We start from the raw sequence: 17604 nt of genomic DNA, 5'->3' as shown, positions 1-17604 counted from the left end.
AACTTGAACTTAATTTGAACTTAATTAGAGTTTATGAATTAATTAATTTTAAACTTTGTAGATCTTGAAATATAGAATTTATGAACTAATATATATATATATATATATATATATATATATATATACTAGCTTCACGGCACGTGCGTTGCACACGATTGTATATATAGTATACAATGCTGTAAAATAGAATTAATATTACTAAATTAAAGCTTTTTAGTAAATAATTATAATTGAAAGAACATAGGACAAATGTTTTTAAGTAATTAATACAAATTGTCATAGAGTTACTTGTATTTTGAGATCAAAATGACCAGATATCATTGAAATATTTCAAAATACATTCAAAGTTTAAATGTGGGGAGAAAGTAACATTTCTTTAGTAGTATTTTTACTTCACTCAATTTTGTAAACAAATCTAACCAACAAATTTTTTTAAAAAAGTCACCAATAGCCTTTCATCTTGAGTTATGAACATAAATGATGGACACCATTTAAGTACAATTTTTCTCTTAAATATTCCTACTTGAAATGTAGTATGTGCATGATACTAACAATTAGGATTACCATAAATATTTCAATATTTTATCTTAATACGCAATCTATCTTTTACAAAATATTATTACTCAATTAATACTTGAGTAAGACTATTATAGAGAGGTAATTTTACAACAACAAAAAAAGGTACTTTGTTGTTATAACGAATGATTGTTAAATAGAGGTTTGAGTGTAAGTCAAATATTTAGCTTGACCAATTCTTTGTTATATATATATATATATATATATTTCAGTAGCATAGTTTAATTATAATATATGAACAACATCACCTTTGGTGATTTTTTTTTCTTTTCTTTAAGTTTCTACCTTATCTTTGTGGAATTGTAGTCTTTTCCTTGTTTCTGTCAAATACATATCATATAGTTGTTGTCTAATGAAAGAATCTAGTAGCATATAGGAGATGTATCGTGATATAAAATATTAAACTTTTTCAATAATAAAAGTTAATAGATGAATAAAATTCAGTATTATTTATAGAATCTTTAATTTGATTTAAGATTATTTTATATCAATCACTATTTTCTTATCTATTTTTATATAGCTAGCAAGGAGTGTATCTTGTGACATAACATTTTCTCAAATTAAAATGAACACAAAATAAGAGGAAATTCATACTTAAAAAATTGCATACTCAATATAACCAACGAAGAAGAAAGACGAAAATATATGTTCATACTATATTCACTATAGTGTTCCATTTGATTGAAATCTCTTGCCATCAAAACTTTACTTGATCCGTTCATTTTTACTTACATATCTATTAAAAAATAATTATTATCATGACTATATTATCATATTATAAGTAAAAGTTAAAATCTATTTTTGAAATAGTGTATTTAACATCCAAACTAATAATTCAATGGACTATGTTGATGCCCGTTGTTTTAGCAAAATTAGAAAAAAAATCCTCCGTGAGGGTAAGAGAATAAAAAATGAAAAAACAAAGAAGAATATCTTACCCAAATCATGTGACTTTTTTCATATTTATTTATTATTATTGTCTTTCCCACAACTTTTCGTCACTGTTAACTCATGAAAATCGTAAGAAAAAATACAAGTGTGAATTGTTGAATGATTTGCTATCATTTATTCACCAACTCTTTCTTATGTGATACCTCGAATTTCGTTGAATTTTGAACTTAATCAACTGTTGCAAATAACCCTTGAGATTTTTTAAGAAGAAGAATACAAAACTTAAAAAAATTGTAGTTTAAAAGTCAGAGGAAACTACTCTATTTATAGCCAAATAGTAGTATGAATAGGTGCTAATTGTGCCTTATCAGAAAAATTGTAACCTTTCGAAAAAGTCTCTGCTCATCGGAAAAGTCACAACCCTTTAGAAAAGTCACTACTCATTGAAAAAGGCACAACCCTTTGGAAAAGTCACAACCCTTTGGAAAAATCACAACCCTTCGGAAAGTCACAACTCATCGAAAATGTCACAACCCATCAAAAAAGTCGCAACCTTTTGGAAAAGTCACAACTCTTTGAAAAAATCACAACCCTTTAATGTCAAAAGGTATCTATTTTTAATATAATACAAATAATAAAATAAATTGAGTATCTTTAATTGGGGGTATTATAGTAATTCAACATTCAAGTTTGAAAGTTCATGCTTTTAAGATAGCATAGAAGATATATATATATATATATATATATATATATTTCTCAAGGTCCTAGTAAATCGTGTTTTCCAAATAATTTTTAATTTCTATTCAGTAAAACAAAAATACATATACAATTAGGCAATTAGGTCACTTGTGTTTTAAAATTTCCACTTGAAACATTAAATCATATTGAATTAACTTTTGAGGGTAAGTTTAAAAATTTGAAAATTCTTCCTATATTTCTTAAATTTAATTCATTCTCAGACAAACTACATTATATAAATTAGAACAAAGTGAATACCACCCTTATTATCTTATTTTTTTTAATGCAATATGCCTAATATGAGAAACTTTATAAAATTAAGAAAATTAATTACCTAGTAATATTTAAATGGAAAATGATAACGTTATAGTATGTGTTTGCGTAAAACTCTAAACTGATATCATGCCATAAAATTTTCATTGATGTCTTAAATAAGCATTAATAGTATTTGCTAAAATAGACTTCTTAAAAAAAATAGAGTTATCTCAAATGATATTCAAATTATACATAACAAACACGCAAATGGAGTGTTAGTTAATTTTAAGACTTTGAAGTTTTTTTTAGATAGTTAAATTTTATAAAACACAAATTACAAACCCCAAATATCATTCAAATTATATTTGAAAAATCAAAAACTTAAACACAATAGATTACTTAAACACTATAATTATATTTAAAAAATTAATAAAAAATGCAATATATATTGAGACAATTAAAATGGACAAAAGCTATCTTGTTGTGCATTTGATCAAATTTATCTGAATCTTCAAAAATATTATCTAGACAACAATGAAAAAATTCTAAAACAAAATAAAATGAGAAGAAAATTAACAAAGTCAAGTAAGAGATGCGATAAATATGAATTACTTTCACTTGAACTTTATTAATTGTTGCCATTTTTCTTACTTCAAAAATACATTTTTATTTTATTTTGTTAGTTAAAATTATTTCCTAGTTAAAAGAAAAATATTGTTAAACCTCTTTTCGATTATGTGGTTATGAAAGATTTATGTTGTAAGCCTTTTTAATTTTTTTTTTTGGAAATTATGGTGCCATTTTATTAAAACTTTCAAGTGGCAGATGCACACAATAAAAATTTGCAGGTTTTTTGTTTTAAAAGATTGCAAACATAAAATTAAGATATCATAAACATAAGGAGACTAAGTAGATATTCAAATAATTTTGAGAAAATAATAGATAATACGATGTAACAAATAAACAACACATACCTGAGTATAAATTGGATTATATTTAAGAGAAAAGTAAACCGACTATTCCTCATTTTCTTTTTTAATATCACAAATTCAATAGATTTGAAACCAATTCAAACTCGGGAAATGAACTGCTAGCCAGATTGAAAAATCAAACCAAATTCATGTTTTGTTTGAGATTGGTTTGGAACCATTTACAGAGAAGGAAGCAAGAGCGTGCCTTTTCTAATTCCTGTAAGTTACAATTGCATTTTCTCAAATGTGCACTTTATTCTGAATTGCTTTTTTAAAATTCAAAATTTAAAAGTCAAAAGTTAAAGGGAGTTAATATGCCAATGTTTTACATTATCGAGAATTACAGTTTTAAATTAATTTATTTTTTTACTTAAAAATTTTTAAAATTGTGGTGCTGCCATGTGGCACTTTTTCTTTTCCTATTATATAATAATAATAATAATAATAATAATAATAATAATAATAATAATAATAAAAAATATAAATAATAATAATAAATAATAATAATAATAATAATAATAATGATAATAATAATATAAATATAAATAAATAGATAAATTTTAAAAATGAATGGAAAAAAACTAACCCATTTCTACAACTAACTATTAATCGACCGTTTTAACTTTTTTTTTACAATAAGTTTTTTAATTTTTTTAATGGTAATTACTGTTTTTTTACAATCAGTTTTTAATTGATTTTTTAATAATAATTATTGATTTTTTTAACAATAATTATTGTTTTTTGTTATTGTATATTAATTTGCGGAATATCCTAGAATCCATAAAGTTTAAACCACACCCTAACTACACTTCACCAAACTACTACTTTCCTCAATCATTATATTAATTACCATTACAAATCAAGCAGCTATCACAACATGCTTATTTCTCAGAATTGACTCTCTTCAGACTAAATCTAGAACAACTTTTATATTAGACTGGGATCTAATAATAGATACGTAAGCTATCTCTTTGGCCACACTTTCTACAGAACCTATTGTTCTGCTCTTCTGCACAAATATTCTATTATTTCTCTCAATCCATATTCCATACACACATTCCGCCATAATGATCTTGAAGATGTGAGCTGAAATAGTCTTCCCTTTTGCATGTTGTATACTCCAGTGCATAAATTGATCCCAATTAGTAGGCAGCATGTCAAGCTGGTGCACCCATTTTAGCAATCTGCTCCATAACCTGATGGCAAATTGACAATTAATAACCAAATGCTCTATGGTTTCCTCCTCGTTTTGGCACATAACACACCTCTTTGATACTACCATCCCCCACTTTGTTAGCATGTCTGTAGTTGGCAACTTCTCATGAAGCATGAGCCACGTGATGAAATAAGCTTTTGGTCTTCCAGCATTCTTGAACATAAGGCATTTCCAATCAGTCCTCTGTTGTTCCCCTATCAAAGACAAATAAATTTGCCTTATCAGACTTCTTTCTTGCTCCTTAGCTGTTGTATATGATCAACTACATGCTTGCCATTAATAGTTTTCCTGATCATCCAACTAGCTTGTTTGGACTCAGGCCATGGATTTTTCCCCTTTATGTAGAAGTTATGGACCCATTTTATCCACAGTTTATCTTCCTTATGAGCTAGATCCCAACTTAGTTTGGCCGTTGTTGCCTTGTTCCACAGTTGCATATTAATTAATCTCATGCCACCCATCGATTTAGGACTGCAAACTTTATCCCAAGCTACAAGAGCTTTTTTAGTAATATGTCCTACACCAGACCATAAGTAGCTTCTACACAACCCCCCAATCAACTTGATAACCTTTGCAGGTATGATGAAAAGTTGTGCCCAGTATGACTGGACTCCAAATAAAACGGTTTGAACTAGTTGAGCTCTCCCTGCATATGATAACTTCCTTGAGGGCCATGAATTGATTCCTGCCATGACTTTTTCAATAAGGGGTTACCATTGAAGTATTGAAAGTTTCTTTGTGGACAAAGGTATCCCAAGGTACTTAAAAGGTAGCTCCCCTACTGAGTATCCAAGCTATTGGATGACTTGTTGCTCATCTCTTGTTGACACTCCTTCAAAGTAAATGGAGCTCTTATTAAGTTTGCCTGCAGACCTGAAGCTTGTGAGAATGTAGAGAAACACTTTTGGAGAGCCTTGATGGATTCCATGTCTCCTCTAGAGAAAATTAGCAAGTCATCTACAAAGCACAAGTGAGTTATACCCAATTTAGAGCATTTTGGGTGAAACTTAAAAGTTTTATCCTCCTTGAGTCCATTGAGAGATCTACTGAGGTACTCCATAGCAATAGCAAATAGGAAGGGTGACATTGGGTCACCCTATCTGAGTCCTTTAGCAGCTGGGAAAACCTGAGGGTCTGTCCATTCACAACAATAGCATAACTAACCGTCTTCACACATGTCATTACCCATTGAGTGAACAAGTTAGGAAATCCAAGCTCAGTCATCACCTGTTCCAGATAGGTCCATTCCGCTGAGTCATATGTCTTCTGAAGATCAATCTTCAGCATACTTCTAGGTGAAACATTCTTTCTAGTGTAGTTTTACCAATTCATGAGTGAAAATTATATTATCAGCAATTTTCCTCCATGGAATAAATCTAGCCTGGCTATCACAAATAACAGTATGTATCACATCATGTAAATTTTTTGCCAAAACTTTCGAGATGATTTTGTACAATACAGTACAACATGCAATAGTTCTATACTCCTTCAAAGTTTTTAGGCTTTGAACTTTTGGGACAAGGGTAACCAGAGTGCAATTTATAGGGGCATGCATCTTCCCAGTGGATTACTGCAGCAATAATCTCTTCTTTTATAGTTTGCCATGTATGTTTAAAAATGAAAGCATTATACCCATCAATCCCTGGTGCCTTGTCATTTCCAGTGGTTTTTAATCCTGCATAGATCTCTTCTTCTATAACCTCAGCACATAGACTGATTCTTTGATGTCTAGATTGCTTGTTCCCTCTTCTCATTATCTGAATATCTATGGCTGACATATTACCTGTTGTTGTCCCCATAAGGCCTTTGTAGAATTGCACAAATTCATCTTGGATTTCTGTTGGATCATATATCATTTGTCTAGAGAGGGAAGTAATACTCCTAATTTGCTTCTTTCGGGTTCTCTTTTTTATGATAGAACTGAAGTATTTATTGTTTGCATCTCCAAGTTGAATCCATTTAATCCTTGACTTCTGTCTTAGAGCACTTTATTATATCATAGACCATTTCCCAACTTGATCTATTTGTTCATCAGTAGCTTGGCTAGTTATATGCTCGTGTATTCTATTTAACTCTTCTCTTGTCTTCTCCATCTTCTGACTAATAAATTTGAACTCCTTATTATTAAGCTGCCTCAATACAGGTTGAAGAGCCTTCAGTTTGCTCCAGACTCTCTGCATTTGACCAGTCCTATATTCATTCTTCCATATATTTTCTACCAGCCCCATAAAGGATGGATGTTCAGCCCATGTATTGAAGAACTTAAAATTCACCCTTGAGCATTTCTGAGAAGTTTGCAGTGTAAGCATCATTGGGCAATGATCAGATATATCAGGTTTTCATATTCTGTAATGACATGTCCCCATTGTTCCATCCATTCATAATTTCCAAATACTCTATCAATTTTGCTTGATATTTTATCCTCTCCATGTTGTTTGTTAGTCCATGAGTAATAATCACCCTGCCATTGTAATTTAGTAACTCCCATACTTTGGATACAAGCTGCAAAATCTTTCACATCATTAAGGCTAATTGAGGCTCCTGATAGTCTATCTTGTGGGGAGAGTATAGCATTAAAATCACCAGCTATGAGTCATGGTTGAGAGATCCCCTGTGCTAGTGTGTTCAATTCCTGCCAAAGACTTTTTCTCCGTTCAATAGTATTAAAACCATTGACCACAATAAGTACTTGTTGTTGGCCTTTGATTATATCCTTGATCAGGCAATGTAACACTTGAGCAGTGCTACTTATTACCTTAATCTCATACCAATTTTCATCTCATATCACCCATATTCTACCATTAGAAGTTGCATTGTAGTTATTCAGAATTCCCCATCCTGGAGCGATCCCCTGATTGTAGCTTTCATGTTTTGCTCTTTTACTTTTGTTTCAATAAGCCCAACAATGCTTATTTTATTAGCTTGTAGATAATTTTTAAGCTCTTTCTGCTTGTATCTTTTATTCACTCCTCTCAGGTTATCAGCATGTTCTTTGGGCTCCACCTCTATCCACAGGCAGTTAAGCCAACTTACCATGCATACGACTTTCGAAGTTATTCCTAGTAGGTATAGTTGCCAACATAGGGAAATTTGTAAGATTGAACTCCAGCCTGGTACCTCCTGCATTTGGCCTTAGGTTAACTTGTCTTGTCTCTCCTAGGGTTTGTTTGTCTATCTACATCTCTTGCTCCTCAATCGCAACTGCATCTTAGTGATTCTTCCCTGCCTGATCAGCAGGTTGTTTCTATGGCTAAATCATCCCTTTGTATTGCCATGTCTGAGCAACTTTTTACCCCGGTCTTCTCTTCCTTAGAGGTTCCTCCCTATTAGTGGCAAGTCGGCATTGATGACCAATCTTCTGGCACTTATCACAGTACTAAGGTCTCCATTCAAGTACTACTTGTTGTGTAAAGGTCTCTCCACTTGGATCCATGACAGTTATTTGTTGAGGGATTTCCTTAGTCACATTCACTTCAATGAGCATTCTAGCATAAGATATTCTTGTCTGCTTTGTAGTACATTCATCAGCAAATAGAGGAACTCCAATCGCACTCGCTATCCTACTTAGAGATCCCATACCCCAACAATTAAGCGGGAGCTTTGGAAACGTTACCCACAAGGGAATTTCTGATAAAAATTCACTTCCAAAATCAAAATCAGGGCTCCATTGCTTCAATATGATAGGTTTGTTGTTGATGGAATAAGGGTCAGTATACATTATATCCTTCAAATCACTAAGTGACTGAAACTTCACTGTAAGTACCCTTCTTCATGTAGATACACATCAGGTTTGGCCACCGTCGTCCAATTCATAGTTATGTATCTATGAATAGTATTGTACCCAGGGCACTCCCCAATTACATAAGCAATAATTGCATATTTCCGTCTTTCCTCTTCCGTTTGGACATCTTCCTGCTCCAGTTGTACCATAGTTTTCCCATCAATAACTTGTGGGGGAAAGTAGGTTAAGTTCATACCATTATTTGTTGCGCGGTTGTTTCTGAACATATTGGGCCAAGGCTCTTCACTGATCTTTGCCTTCCCTTTAGCTTGCCCTAATTCTTCAATTCCTGTTGGTGGGGTCTCACTCAAACTTAGCCTCCGCACCACTTCAGCCTTCAGAGATGTCCCTATTACTGTGTTTTCCTCCTCATGTAGTGAAAAGGCTTTGGATTGTTCCTGGGTTTCAGCTTCTCCTCCAACTTGAGTTCCTACCGTGCTTCCTAGTGTCATCAATGGAAATTTCCGACCATGTCCCCGTCCTCTACCTCTTCCTCTCGCCATAGCTATCTCCTCTGCGCATGTTAACTATCATGCGCTGAGAGCTTCTAGAGAGAAAAAATTAATGTACATTCATATTTGAATGTACTACAAAGAAAAGTGAACGGATAGTGTAATTGACAACTTTCTTCCTCAATCATCTTGTTTTCACATTTCATAGAAATTGAATTTGTTCATTGGTCTCTCTGTCCATCTTACTAGTCAAGATTGCTCTGTTCCATGTGGAAAACCAAATGCAATTTCGATATATAATTATTTACACATAATACTTTGCTTTAATAATATTGATAAGATATATAAAACCATATATTACATGACTTGATATACACATTACTCTTTGTAGGAAAACGACTAGATATACGTAGCATATATATTACAACATAATTGTGACGTTTAACAAGCTAATTAATAAAGGCTATATTTTTTCTACTATAGATATCACAACTTAAATCTAAGATACACTTGTCCATGCTACTCCATAAGCATATGATTTGTTGAGCATCTAATTCCCTCATTTCTCATTCTTTTGTATCTCAATTCTTTGAACAGTCTCCACGAATGTTCTGCAAAAGCCATTGATTGCCAAAACTTAATGAATACAAGCAACAAATTGAGTTGATTTAAATTTTCTTTGTTGAAATAACATGTATAGGTAGCAAAAGAAGATATTCGTATGCCCTAGTTTATATGTCTTATTTTCTTTTTAATCTGTCATAAAAAGAATGATATATTTAAATATTAAGTAACAATTTAACAAAAAAATGTCAATTTTACTCTTAATGAAATGATTTATTGCCACATAAATATCTATCACTTATTTTAGACAACAAGTTTCAAAAGTCTAATTTCTTTTTTTAACTCTGTACTGAATCAAACTAACTCATATAAAATGGAAATGGATGGAGTAATAATTAAGTGCATACTTCCATGGTACATCTCCAGCAAGCATCCAGTCTCCTTCTCTGTCTTGGTACAAGATTGTAAAGCGCGTACTATTATTTCCACTATTTTGGTCTGTAGAAAACAATACTATCAATTAATTAATTGAGAAAATTTAAAAAAAATACACAGTAGTACTTTGGTATGAACTTACATTTTGAAAACATTTGAAGTAAATTTTGGGTAAGAAGTTGATAAGAATGATAGAGCCTAATATCAACCTTCCTTCCTATAGGCACCCCTTCCATCTTCACCTTTACATACATAGAGTTTCTTCTTCCAACAATAATATTGGTATTGTTATTGTTTCTATCATTTGTAATCCAACCTGCATGACCTTGATTATGAAATTGTTTTTTTCTCCATGTGTTAATTGGTGGCCACCCAAGTAGTTTAAGATTTTCTTTCTCAAAATCCCTATATTAATTACAAGGAGAAAAAACCATTAATTAGTAAAAGGTATGTTGTGTGACATGAAAAGTGTTGAAAATAAGGGAAGCTGAAGATATGGAACAGGTTGAACAATATGGTACAATCAACGTTATACACGTCCTATTGTGACTTTAACTCTATAATAGTTAACAGTTGTACACATTGATTGTACTACGTTGTTTAACATGTTCCATATTTTTCAATTTCCCTTATCTTAAATAAAAAGTTATACTATGACTTACTTGTGACAAGTAGCATTAAAAGGTTTCTTGTTTCTTCCATGGTGATCATCATCTTCATTTGGCTGGCCATTCCATATGAACAAAGACAAAGTTTTACGTTCAACTACTCCTTTATCCTCAAAGGACTCTTCAAAACATCGTTTTTGCTTTATCTTCATCTTCATATCGGAAAAGCTATCATCAAAACTATCCTTGATCCCATTGGTGGGAAAATGGTTACAATTTGAAATAGCAAGGCCAAGCTCTAGTTCCATACCATAAAAGTTGTGTTAAATGAGTTCAAAAGAAAAGGGCTAGCATTTCATAGTTGGTTGGCTTTACTTTGAAGTTGTGTTTATAAATAGCTTTAGTCTAGCCTAGTGTAGCTTAGCGTAGAGTAGGGTTAACTTAAAAGAGAAATAAAAGAAAGAAAGAAAGAAAGAAGGGGTAGAGGAGTGTCGGTTGGGTCGGTTAAAAGAGTAGCAATGACATAGACACCTTCTACCCCACCTTGTCTCCACCCTACTATTTCATCATTCATTGTACTTGATTAAAATGATACTAATTTCTTTTCATTCAAAATTACTCTATATGAAAATTAATTACTCGTCGAGTCTTAATTTATGTGATATTTTTCTTTTTCTGAAATCCAAACAATTGAAGTTTGATCGAAAATTTGCACATAAAATCTTTTTTAAAAAAATTAATGAAATTTATACTCTCTTCGCCCCATATTAGTTGATCATTTTCTTTTTTTACACGCATATTAAAAAATCATAAATAAGAAGATAATTTTAAATTCACCCCTTCAAAAACTTCTTGGGAATTATACAAATAAATATAAACACTTTAAAAAAAAATTAATTACAAAGGTAATGTAGGAAAATTTTAATTAATGTTTTCTTATTTAGTAAGGTGACAACTAAAATAGGACAATTATTTTTAGTAACATCATCAACTAATATGGGACATATGAAATGTATTTATAAACTACGTAAAAAAAAGTATTATAAATCAATATAAATGACAATTCAAAATATTTAAATAAATGAAAAATTTATGATAAAAAAATTTATTTGAATCTCAAAATTCGAAAAGTGCCATGTAAATTGAGAATGAGAAAGTATATGATTGTTCGACTTCATAAATTAACTTAGTTGCATACTGAATAAACAACTTAATTATATGAATAGAAAGAAGCTATAAAGCATATTATTTTCAATTGGTAATTAGCAATAACAATAGAGTTTAACTTATGCGCACTGACTTAGTAAAAAAAAATTACACAATTAGTTAACTTTAATCGTGATAGCCAATGTCTATTAAACCTTATTTTTAATCTAGTTTTTTTTTATATATATTTTAAAATACTTATTTATTAAATTTTCCTCTCTCTACACTCCACAATCCTTGGACTTGGGAATCTATATTATTAAGAGAAAAAATTATTTGTAAATAATTTATCTTAAAGTTATTTTAAGTTCAAGTATTTTTCAAAGTGAAGTATATATATATGAAATATAATGAATGATGATAAAGTAACTATGTCTTTATAAATTGAATCATGTTTCCTCCTTACATTTTCAAAATCTGAAATAGAAAAAAGGAAAAAGGCGCAAATATGTCATCGAACTTTGAAAAAAGACTCATTTATGTTATATGTTTAAAGTTTGACTCAAATAATGGCATGAATGAGCCTTTTTTCAAATAGAAATAGAATAGATGAGCCAAACTTTAAACGGATGATATAAATAAACCTTTTCTCAAAGTTCGATAACAAATTTGAACTTTTTTACCTTGAAAAAATAATGAATAAATAGTTACCGTGAATTCCATTGGTGATAATGGTGATTTGAAGAAACGATGAAACAAGAACAATGATGAATTATTTTCAATAAGTCAAAAGCAGAATCCTCGGGTAATGAATATTTTAGATGGTCACTCAAGTAATAGTTCTTTTCATAAAAAGTCACTCAACTTTCTTTTATAACCACAAAGTCACTAAACTAAGTATTTTTCTCATAGACAGTCACTCAACTAAGGGTTCTTTCCACAGAAAGTCACTTAACTTTCTTTTATAACTTTAAAGACACTCAACTATGAATATTTTGTCTACAAAGTTATTTAACTATGAATATTTTACTTAGAAAGTCATCCAACCAATTTAAATGATTTTTTAAAATTTTGTTGGAGTACATTTTTTTGTTTTAAACTGATTTTTAAAAAATAATGAAATGCTCATTTTAATTATTTTATTAAAATTTGTTGAAGCACAATTTTTGTCTTGAACTAATTTTTAAAAAATATATATAAGATACTTATTTTAATTATTTTATTTTATTGAAATACAAGTTTTGTTTTAGAATATTTTTTAAGAAAATAATAAGATAATCATTTTAACTATTTCATTAATTTTGTTGAAATACAACTTTATTTTAGACTAATTTTTAAAATAATAATAAAATAGTCATTTTTAATTATTTTATTTAAATTTTGTTAAAATGCAACTTTAAATTGAAAATACGCAAACTGGCACTATACTCACTAAAACTTCACGTAAATTAAACCTCAAAATGTTCTAACATCATTTCCAGTTTGCAATAAATACGGAGTTAACGAAACCAATAAAATTACCTCCTCTTTTTTTCTTTTAAAAGAATTCAATTTACATCTTGTAATGTTACTGAGTACGTAGTCTTCAACATTTTCAAAAAATAATAAGATGTTCATTTTAATTATTTTTAAAGTCTTGTTGAAACATAACTTTTTCAAATAAGTTTAAAACAGAAGTTGTACTTCAACAAAATTTAATAAAATACTTAAAATGAGTATCTTTTTTTAGAAAAAAAAATTAGTTCAACATAATTTAATAAAATAATTAAAATGAGCATCTTATTATTTATAAAATAAATAGTTTAAGACAAAAATTGTGTTCAATAAAATTTAATGAAAAATCCATTTAAATTGATTAGAGTGACTTTCTAAGTAAAATAACTTAATCTCTTAACGATATTCCGTGACCTAGGTAGTACTAACAATCAGCCATCAATCCACTCCGCTAAATGAAAGGAAATTCTTTGTGTTTGTAGTTAACAAACGTCTTAAAAATAAAAACCTTTCACAACTACCTGTCTTGTTTTATATACCTTTTATGACTATACTCTATAGTATTAATCTAGGACAATATGGAGGCATATGATCTCATCTCTCTTATTAGAGGGTTGGCTTTTATTATATATACAAATCAAAGATGTATTTACTTCATTTCTTTGTCCTCTTTAAATGTGTACATTTTTAAGAATGTTTATAAAGGTTTCTAGAGTATAATTCCTTTATAGACAATATTTTTCCATGTTTAACAATTTCCATTAGTGGCACTAAAAATATCATCATACTTTAGGATATACATTCACATAGTCAATATATTCACATATGGACAATGTGTTAAACTGGTTTTTCTGCTTTAACTTCTCTTTTACCACAATATTAAAGATCACACATATATATAGAGGATGAGGAACTTTCTAAGTTGAAGATTTTTTCTTTTCAATATCCTAGTCCTACTTTGCCTTCTTTAATAAATCAATAGTGCACCTAGCTATATTTGCCACTCAAACAAGCAGCCTGTTTACCTAGAATAAGTAGTAAATCTATTTCCCCTGTTAATTTTCAATAAAGTAGAACAAGGATAGATCCTTTCAATCTTTTCTCATAATTTTGAAAACGGAAAAGGGTCAAATATACCCTTGTACTATTGGAAATGGCTTAAATATACCCTTTGTTATACTTTTGGGCTAAATATATCCTTCCCGTTATACTTTTGGGCTAAATATACCCCTCTCGTTATACTTTGACACATATATACCCTTATAACTAACAAAGTGACACTTGAAGGGCCAGAATTTAAAGAACTCATCTAATTTTAAACTATATCAAGTGTTAAGCTTAACCGGCCCCGCCCGATCAATATTACCCGACCAAAAATACACTTCAAACGTGGAAACATTTGCTTTGCGCAGAGATATTTGCTTCACCATTAGCAAGCTTCTTGCTCTTGGAAGCTTGAGACACGTCAATATTGCTCAATGAATTCTCCTGTAACATTTCAATTTTTGCTATTCTTTTTCGCTTAGCGGGTTGTTCATAGCTTGTTTTCCATCTTGCTGAATGGGAGAATTAGAGGGAATAAAATTTGCTCAGGGTCTTACAACATGACTTTCATATAGGATAGTTGGAGATTTGGACGACATAATTGATTTCTTTAGTTGTTCATCTCCTTTACTTTGCTAACCAAAAATGGTTCCCAGTTCGCCTCCTTATTTTGCAAAACAGAGAATGTGGTAGGGATTTGTATGTTTGAAGTGTAATTAGGGTCGGGTAGTATTGATCGGGTGGGGTGGGTTGGCTTAGCACTATTTATAATTTAAAATTAGATGCCTGGCCCTCCACGTGTCACTTTGTTAGTTAGAAGGGTATATATGTGTCAAAGTATAACGTGAGGGGTATATTTAGCCCAAAAATATAACGAGGGTATATTTAAACCATTTTCAATAGTAGAGTGGTATATTTACCCCTTTTCCTTTTTGAAAATGACATGTTTACTAATTAAAGAATTGGTGTGAGAAAACAAGCTAAATGTGCTTCATCAAATGAAGCATTAAAGTAAACCACAATTTGTCTACCATGTCAAATGTTTCAACATGTCATGTCATGTCCCCTAAAAATCCTTGTTAAAGTTGTTATCTTTGACAAATGTGATATAACTTCTTTGTTTAGCTTTGAAAAAGAAGAGAGAAATTATTATTAATTAGACTTGTAGCTAATCAATGCTTAACACCACAACACATTTTCCTTACACTATTCTTAATATAAACACCATAATTAATATAATAATTATAAGTTTTGTTATTTAACTTGTGATTGAACGTGATCGATCGATCTTTCATAATTACGGTCATTATTAAGGGGGTTGATTATTATCAATACTATCATTTCACTAATTAATTTAAGTCACTTCTTCTTTACATATGCTACGTGTCGGAAGATAGCAATCTAAATAACTCATACTCCCTCTATTCCTATTTACATGTCGTTACTAAAAATAGATGTTTCTTTATATTTGTCGTTTCACAAAATCAATGCATAAATGACATTATTCTTTCTATTTTACCCTTGAGAGTTATTAGCCTTGAAAACATGTATTTAACCAACATAGGAAAATAAAGTAATGAATTCATGTTCATTGGTCAAATTAATTATCAAAATACATTAATTCATGTTCATTTATTGAAAACTTGAGTTTAAAAGAACACTAAATAAGAGTACAATAGTAAACTTACCTAGTTTCTTAATGAATATGAAATCTGAAATAATGACAACTGAATAGGAACGGAGGGAGTATATATGATGTAACCACTCTCTCATCATTTGAGCATATATATATAAGAAAATGTTTAAAAGAAAAAAAATTGTTGATACTTGTCGGATATTTGTTGAACATTTTCACAAGAATAATGGGATGAGGTGGGGAATGACACAGAGACAAAGCAACCAACATGGGTATATACAAGTTTATTTGGTGAGTATATAGGAGTATACTTGGTTTCTTCATTCTATATACACTTGTAGCTTTCAATAATTAAATAGTGTTTCTTCAACACTAATATCAAAGTGTACACTAAAAAATAAAAACCCTTGTGAACTTCACGTGGTGGCACTCTGCATAGGGGAAAGACAGCCTACTCCTTCAATATTCATTCATCACACCTTTGGGTGACAGAATGGGTAATTAATATGGGTTAGGAGTGTACATGATCGGGTTGGTTCGGGTTTTTTACATATCAAATCAAATTATTTGTGTAAAAATTAAATTTATAAACCAAATCAAACTAATAAAATTTGGATTTTTTTGGATTCTTCAACCTCGGGTTGGTTCGGGTTTTTCAAATACCAAATCAAACTATTGTGTCGAATTTTTAAATTTATAAATCAAACCGAACTAATAAACCTCAGATTTTTTTCAGATTTTTGGACTTTTTCGGTAAAGTTTGCATCAAACATATAATTAACTTGTGCTCCAAATATTTCTTTAGTCCAGTCAAAATACAATTATCTAAGGTGTTTCTTAAGAAAATAACACAAAATATGAGATAAGTACTGATGACATTAAAATATTTAATAAAAAATAATAATGAAATCATCATATAAAATAAATATTCCAAAGTCATAATGAAAATGATCATAATTTAAAAGTACTAAATCATGATAAAATAAGTTTAATAAGTATTAGTTACATTACTAAATATTTATGGAAAATTAAAATTAGATTATGTATTTTAATTGTCTACCAATGTAAAACTAAAGAATAAATATTCAATATTATTGTCATTCTTAGTGTTGAATTGATTTTATTTTTGCATTAGTATTAATTTGATTTTGATTTAAGTTTTATTATAATTATCAACATCTATGAACTATAATCTTTATTTGACCATTCCGAATTCTAAGTTTTTAAGTTGAAATAATATATTAAAAGATAAAACTATGAAATAGTATAAGAAATATTTTAAAATTATATCAAAGTAAATATTTTTATGTATAAAATAAAATTTTAAAATTACGTATATAATGTCGGGTTGGTTTGGTCTCGGATTGATTTTTTTTAGTTAAAACCAAACCAACCCAAATATAGTTGGGTTTTTTTTTTCCAATACCAAACCAAGTCAAACCAAACCACCAGTTGGGTATTTTTCGGTTTGACTCGGTTTGCGGTTTGATTCGGTTTTCGGTTCGATTTTGTGCACCCCTAATATGGGTATCCATTCATATTTACCCATCTTAAATGGGTTGGGTATCCAACTCATTTAAAAAGAGGTAAAAACGAATGATATCCATATTACCCATTTAAAAGTGGGTAATTAAATGGATAAAATGAGTAAAAGATGTTCATTCACACAAAAAAAAAAGTGGTAAAGGGTGGAGTAGTAAGAAAGTTTTTTTTTTTCTTAAAATTTTTTTATAAAAAAAATCTTTAAACTTTTTTTTTACATTTTTTTTGGATAGGGGGGCTGGTAGGGGAGGGGGG

General features: G+C 29.9%; 2 protein-coding genes across 2 annotated transcripts; both read right to left on the bottom strand.

Annotated features, from left to right (window-relative positions):
- Positions 1 to 4335: 4335 nt before the first annotated feature.
- LOC125842887 (uncharacterized) lies at positions 4336 to 5339 on the bottom strand. Its single transcript, XM_049522169.1, has 3 exons — positions 4922 to 5339; positions 4697 to 4841; positions 4336 to 4627 (listed from the first exon to the last, which is right to left on the bottom strand). Exons 1-3 carry the CDS (start codon positions 5337 to 5339, stop codon positions 4336 to 4338), a joined length of 855 nt encoding a protein of 284 aa, XP_049378126.1.
- A 3884-nt stretch (positions 5340 to 9223) lies between these two features.
- LOC125841862 (auxin-responsive protein IAA29-like) lies at positions 9224 to 10898 on the bottom strand. Its single transcript, XM_049521046.1, has 4 exons — positions 10542 to 10898; positions 10022 to 10284; positions 9852 to 9942; positions 9224 to 9491 (listed from the first exon to the last, which is right to left on the bottom strand). Exons 1-4 carry the CDS (start codon positions 10793 to 10795, stop codon positions 9440 to 9442), a joined length of 660 nt encoding a protein of 219 aa, XP_049377003.1. The 5' UTR covers positions 10796 to 10898; the 3' UTR covers positions 9224 to 9439.
- Positions 10899 to 17604: the final 6706 nt, after the last annotated feature.

The sequence above is a fragment of the Solanum stenotomum genome, chromosome 10 (assembly GCF_019186545.1).
Source record: "Solanum stenotomum isolate F172 chromosome 10, ASM1918654v1, whole genome shotgun sequence".
In the NCBI taxonomy this organism is placed as follows: Eukaryota; Viridiplantae; Streptophyta; class Magnoliopsida; order Solanales; family Solanaceae; genus Solanum; species Solanum stenotomum.
This window is presented reverse-complemented; position numbering and strand designations above follow the sequence as displayed.

Excerpts from the sequence above, each read along its gene's own strand:
- LOC125841862 (XM_049521046.1), bottom strand. The coding sequence starts at position 10,795 with ATGGAACTAGAGCTTGGCCTTGCTATTTCAAATTGTAACCATTTTCCC. Across the intron at positions 10,285-10,541 it reads TTTAATGCTACTTGTCACAA|GGATTTTGAGAAAGAAAATC; the intron begins GTAAGTCATAGT and ends TAATTAATATAG. Across the intron at positions 9,492-9,851 it reads GCTGGAGATGTACCATGGAA|AACATTCGTGGAGACTGTTC; the intron begins GTATGCACTTAA and ends TGGCTTTTGCAG.
- LOC125842887 (XM_049522169.1), bottom strand. The coding sequence starts at position 5,339 with ATGGCAGGAATCAATTCATGGCCCTCAAGGAAGTTATCATATGCAGGG. Across the intron at positions 4,842-4,921 it reads GATCAGGAAAACTATTAATG|GGGAACAACAGAGGACTGAT; the intron begins GCAAGCATGTAG and ends TGTCTTTGATAG. Across the intron at positions 4,628-4,696 it reads GGGATGGTAGTATCAAAGAG|GTTATGGAGCAGATTGCTAA; the intron begins GTGTGTTATGTG and ends ATTTGCCATCAG.